This window comes from Coregonus lavaretus (genome assembly GCF_964263955.1).
Source record: "Coregonus lavaretus genome assembly, chromosome: 12".
In the NCBI taxonomy this organism is placed as follows: Eukaryota; Metazoa; Chordata; class Actinopteri; order Salmoniformes; family Salmonidae; genus Coregonus; species Coregonus lavaretus.
This window is the reverse complement of record NC_139999.1, coordinates 26,464,315-26,470,561: the sequence shown is the minus strand read 5'-3', so window position 1 is coordinate 26,470,561 and position 6,247 is coordinate 26,464,315. Positions and strand designations below refer to the sequence as shown.

The following is a 6,247-nucleotide window of genomic DNA, read 5'->3' as shown; positions in this document are numbered from 1 at the left end:
TAAGTTAATTCACTCAACCATAATGCTTTGGAGTACTGGGTTGATATAGTAATAATCCATCACAGTGGGTAGCTTTGTAGGGTACAAACATTACTCACACAGGACTGGACTCAATACAATTATCCACATTTGGTCTATAAATATGACATGATGTAAATGGTTGTGACACAGCATGATGTACTGTATGTGAGCTTCAATAAACAAAAGTCACTGCTACTTTTTAATCTCTTCTAAGATTGGAACATAGTATACGCCTGTTTTCTTCTGCTGTGGTTTTCAACATTGTTGATATCAGAAGTTATTAATGCACCAACATAACTAATGACTGTGATGAAAGTACTCTTGATTTTGTAAACAAATATTTATCGTTACATTTGTGCAATATTAATCAGCAGAAGAAAGAAATATGCAAAAATTATTAAAGACAAAGCATTTTGTTCAGCATTGTGTTGGCTATTAAGTAATGTGGTTGAATCATGATTTAAATTAAATACATTTTCCTTCCAGACAGTGACTGATTTTCAATGATAAGTCATCAACAATTTAACAAACAAGAGCTCTGCTGTGTGATGTGTCGTGTCTGACTGCAGAGTAAATCAATGAATTTGTAGGATGATGGATGTGGTGGTTAATTGATGTGTTGCGTAATTACATCAACAATATACATGTTTGAATGAATGTTTAAACGTATAATTGTTTTTTCATTCAAATCAAGCTGTCGGTTGTTCTCACAAAGAGCAATCATAGACTAAGAACAACAGTGAGTGACAGCACCCTTGTCTGGGATTCCATTGTGTGACATGTCGCTGTAGCGCCATCATGTGGTCTGACTAACCAAACATAGAAAGGAGTAATTTGCACTGTGTGTAATTGATAACACATAATCTACCCACGTTTTCTGACTCGCACAAAAATCAGCTTGAGTATTGAAATTAATAACGGAGAGGCGGACAGAGGGCTGCACTAGCTGGGGCAGCAGGAGAAGAGAGATGGTTGACCATCAACATATAAGCATATTTGATTCCTCCTAATTAAACACTTTGATTCCCTGTAATTAAACAACCAATGGAATGGGAGTAAGACAAGTCCCCTCAGAGTTTGCCTTACATTACTCATAGCTCCTGCTATGGATGAATACCCAGGTCAGCTCTGACATCAACACTCTTTTAGATTTCCAAAGCATCTAGTCTAGGGTATTTGGTATTTTGGTATTTTATTAGGATCCCCATTAGCTGTTGCGAAAGCAGCAGCTACTCTTCCTGGGGTCTACACAGAACATGAAACATGACATAATACAGAACATTAATAGACAAGAACAGCTCAAGGACAGAACTACATCAACTACAAAAGCCAATTTTGAGTGGCAAATATTAAGTGCAAGGAAAATAATTAGCATGTGATTATCCTAAATGTTCAGATGTCTTTTGCGGACACCCCCTCCCTCTCCTCCGCACACACACACACACACACACACACACACACACACACACACACACACACACACACACACACACACACACACACACACACACACACACACACACACACACACACACACACACACACACACACATACACACACAGAGCCTAGATTCAAGAGATTATAATGAGACTACTGTTTAATTTTCTACATCTTTTGATATCCCATATGTTCTGCTCCATTTCATTTTTCATGCATTAGACTAATACAAAATACAATCCTCAAACAGCACCACTTGAGCACGGCCCCTGAGTATCGAAACAGCGTGTGAGGCACGCCAGCTCAGGGCCGTGCTCTGTCTACACAACAGACAGGGGAGGGAGGAGGCTGGCGGAGACTGAGTTGTCTGGGACCTGTCTGCAGGGCCGTTGTTTCAGATCCATGTCCTTGTTGATCTGATTGGCAGGATGGAGCTTGCTGGAGAGGCCTCGTGGCACACTGGCGAAGCAGGGCTGGCGGAAAGCACTGGGTGGGTACCTCTGGTACGCTGACCTGTACACACTCAGCGCAGGGAGGGGGGACTGCTGCTGGTCCAGACGGACCTGTCTAGACTCCACCAGGCCAAAGTTAGTTGGAGGTGCTGGAAGGGAGAAGGAAGGGAGGGAGAGAGCGAGAGAGAGAGGGCTCAGCTGTTACAGTGCTGCAGTCATTAATTATATCTGTGACAGATTTGGAACAATCAAAGGCCATTTATTCTGCCTGAACTTTAGTTGTGGAACACTGCATCTTTGTTCTTCCCGGTTTTTCTTTACTTGAGACTAGTTTGTAATTACAGCTAACATTTTTCTGTGCCACAGTCAAGTAAATACACGCTTTTCATAATTCAAACATACTGTGTGATGATTTTGTACCCATATAAAAGTGGTTTTGTCAAACCAAGGTGCTGTGTTCCCTATTGGTTTTGCACTCAAAACTCTTGGTGGAACCAATGCTTTAGAAAAGGTTTATTCTAATGTTGACTTCCTCTCTTACCCAAGCTTGGGTGGTCAGACTTCTCTGGTGTCCACGCCAGCCTGTCTGGATGCCAGGAGCGCAAGGCAGGAAGGGTGGAGGTGCCCTGGCGCCCATACATCTCATCATAGAGGGTGACCAGGTAATGGGAGGGCAGCGTGCCGTGGTGGGAGAGAAGCAGCTTGGCGGGAAGGCCCTGGAACACACCACAACCCACTATTCTACTGGCCATCCATTGCTTTAAAAAACAATGGCAGAGGGCACACTGCTTGTTTGATTGATTAGCTCATTACCTCTGCGTATACGGATAATCTTTGTTTGGATTTTGTTCTAACAGACTTTTAGGCCTAACTTGACTAGCATTTCGCTAATGCTAATGATATCATGATCCTGCTGTGTAAGACTGACCTCAGCTTTCCGCAGCGCCTGTCGTCTGAGGATGACGTCTGGCCGGTGGTCCCTCTGTGACTGGTAGTCTGCACGGTTGGTGCTGTTGGCTGTCTTACACTCTCGAGTGAACTGTCTCGACAGAGAGGGTAAATAGACAGGAAGAGGAGGAGGAGGAGGAGGGGGAAAGAGGAGGAGAGGAGGGATTGCTCAGCCACTTAAGCATGAGCTCAGCAAAGCTCACACTTCACCATCGATCCATGCTGTTGTATAGTATTTCTAAAGACATCCCTCTAGTCAGATCCTGAAGCAGCAGCCTGCGGCCCTGCCTGGCGTCAATGCAATTAGACTGCCTCTTGAGTCTCTCACACTGGGAGTCTGTGCTGATGTAGCTTAACTGAAGCCCTCTAATTATTTTTGTATAGATTTGCAAACCGACTGAGAAGCAGCAGAACCATTGGAAACCAGCCATTGAACTAGTTTGTTGAAGATCTTTGGCTACAGAAAGCAGGAGGTATAGCACATTCTCACACTCAGTGCAGGTTTTTCTTGTGAGAATCTCATTTGAATCGAAAGGAAAGACTGCTGTACCCACGCTTTGCTGTAATTAAAACTCTTGATAATGACTCTTGATGACTCTTGCCAAATGTTGCATTATTTGATGAATTAGCAACATTCATCACAGGCAATGCATAATAGCAATGGCAATTAATTGAAATTACATGAAAATCCCAGAATAAACTTTTATTAAAAACCCTACCTGAAGCTTCTCTTCCACCCAGTTGCCAATTAGAACTTTGTTTGCATACTTCTGCTCTATTCTCCAGCCAGGTTGGGTCCATTTATCATAACTCTTTTCCTGATTGCTCATACTGTAGGTGGTACTGTACATGGTGTCACATACAGCTGATTAAGAGATGGTTTGGTCCTAATATCAGAGCATAGTTAGATCAAACAGAACAGATGATGGTGCATTCCACCTGCTCTCATTGTGACATAGTAAGAGGAAGCTCGGTTGCTATGGATACAGCAAACATTCTGTGACTGACAGACAGAATAGTGGAGCAGTAGTGGAGGGAAATGGGAGGCAAAGGACCTGCATTATAATAACACTTGCATGCAATACTTTAGAATGGTGCTGTATTTCTGAATGTCAGAGAATTCTGCAGCAGTTAGCCTATAGCTCATACATGCTATACACGTCTTCATTTAAATCATAATGAATATCATTGGATTGCATCTTTCTGTAGAAATGAAAATGAATGCCTTAATTGATTTAAAGAAGAGTAAAACATGTACTAAGCTGTGTTTATTAGCTTTGCCTGTAAACAGAACAAAGTCACTGGCCAGGAACATGAAAAATCTAATCTCGAAATATTCCCTATATAATTTCAATCCAAACAGATGCACATCAAACATTAACATCCATTTGATCAGTTTAGTGTTTCTCAAAGTGTTTTTACATAGCTTACAATACTATCTACAGCCTGTGTTGCAGATAGGAAGGTTAGCCAGCCTTCTTTGAAAAATTCCATGAGTCTATGGAAGCCGTCTGGAACGTGATGCCAGGTGACCTCCAGTCCCAGGTCCAGGATTCCATCATCCCTCAGCACGTCGTACTCACAGGTCAGGATAAAGGCCGGTGGGGTCAGACGGATAACAGCGTCATCTTCCAGGAGCGGGGACACCTCCGGATCCAGACAGTCTTTGATTATGTGGTACACCTCTCCATTGTAGTCTAAGTCTGAGTGTACATGCTGGCAGTGGCCCCGCACCCTGCACTCAGGAGGGAGGTGTTCTGGGAGAGCCTCTCCTTGAAGGCCAGCCTCATCTCAGCAGGGATGTGGTTCCCCTCCAGCACATCCTGGCACACTGACGTGTCCCCGTTGAGATACTGCAGGAAGTAGAATGCCATCCGGCCACGGAACAATATGGGCACAGCATGATTCTACTGGTATGAAGGCAGGTTGAAATCTGCCATCTGCAAAGCTGGATAGATGAGGACCTGGGCACAGGGAGACAGCAGATGTCCATCCTTTCTATTGGCCAGACTTTGGCACAGTGCGGCTGCCAGGTTTGCCCCAGCACTATCACCCCTCTGCCTGGGTCCACCCCGAACTCTGCCTCTGCCACAGACAGGAAGTGACACGTTGTAGCCTCACAGTCATCCAGCTGAGTGGGGTACCGATATTCAGCGGCAAGCCGGTATCTAAAGAGGGTAGAGAAAGAAGAAACATGTCAAGGATTTGACAACTTTACAGCCCTTTTCACTGTATTGATCTGCTTTGGAAGCACATTTTGAGTCAGTGAGTCATAAAATAAAAGTTACCCAACAGAAACCACCGTGGTTTCAGACTCCTTGGCAATGTGCCTGCAGACCTCATCTGCAGTATCTGATCACAAGAAACAGAACATTAGTGTTAGACTAGAGTAAACAGAGAATGAAACGTTTCTTTTTTTATATGAGCAGGCCGCTATTGTAAGATAGACATTATGTTTGTCTTATCTTATTACCCAAATTGCCCAACACCCATCCTCCTCCATGGAAGTATACCAGGCCCCTCCTCAGGCCCAGTGAGACAGCTGTGGGCTCATACACTCTGACTGGCACCTCAGAGAAGGTGAGGTCCGTCACACGTAGTCCAGGGGGAACTGGTCATAGAATGACCAGGAACCGTCTTCTGAACCACCTGATGACATAGACCCAGCCGATCCAGGATACGGCCCTGACAGGACAGGACTGTGAAAACTCTGCTTGAGTGTCCTTACCCAAACAATGAAACCCCTGAATGACTTTGACTTTTTGTCATTTATTCAGACCTGTTCTCTTATCTACACCATTGAAGTTTTATCAGTGTTAGAGTACATAGAAAGGACAAGCATATTTTAAAAGAGCTGAGTTCTCTTTTTAATAGTATTCAAGTACGAGCATGTTTCTCTTTTCACCAAGGAATACGTTAAATAAATTATTTCTTCAGAGACTTGAACGTGATTTGACAGCAGAAAACATCAAATAATAAGCACTAACAATTCCATAGATAGATACTCACCACAATTGCTATGCCAACAAACAAGCCATGAACTACATGCAGTTTCCCTCGATTTGCAACCCCTTGAGGAATGTCTGAATTCATCAGCTCAGAATACAGTAGACCAATTACCAGAAGGAGGAAGGCTGCAATCAAGGCAGCAAAGCCAATTATTAAAAATGCAGTGTTGATGTCCATGGTGCTTCTAGTGTGATCCCAGGTAGGCTACAGTAGAAATAGCTTAGTCATTAGGTATGAATGTTTTATCCAGCTGCTTGGGTTTTCTTTGCCCCTCCTACATCGTTGTGTACACCCTGCTCTGACCTTGTTCTATCTAAATGACTTTCAGTGCCAGTAACAAAGGGACATTCATTATTTTATTCTATGAATTTTATGGACT

General features: G+C 43.4%; 1 protein-coding gene and 1 pseudogene across 2 annotated transcripts; both read right to left on the bottom strand.

Moving 5' to 3' along the window:
• Positions 1-1,757: 1,757 nt before the first annotated feature.
• cfap107 (cilia and flagella associated protein 107) lies at positions 1,758-3,710 on the bottom strand (the record flags this gene model as incomplete). Its single annotated transcript, XM_084172796.1, has 4 exons — positions 1,758-2,060; positions 2,453-2,627; positions 2,840-2,950; positions 3,579-3,710. The coding sequence occupies 4 exons, from the start codon at positions 3,708-3,710 to the stop codon at positions 1,780-1,782; spliced, it is 699 nt and encodes a 232-aa protein (XP_084028922.1). The 3' UTR covers positions 1,758-1,779.
• A 556-nt stretch (positions 3,711-4,266) lies between these two features.
• LOC311138102 (arylacetamide deacetylase-like 4) lies at positions 4,267-6,045 on the bottom strand (annotated as a pseudogene). Its single transcript has 4 exons — positions 5,869-6,045; positions 5,333-5,544; positions 5,148-5,211; positions 4,267-5,027 (listed from the first exon to the last, which is right to left on the bottom strand). The product of its transcript is annotated as an arylacetamide deacetylase-like 4 (transcript).
• Positions 6,046-6,247: the final 202 nt, after the last annotated feature.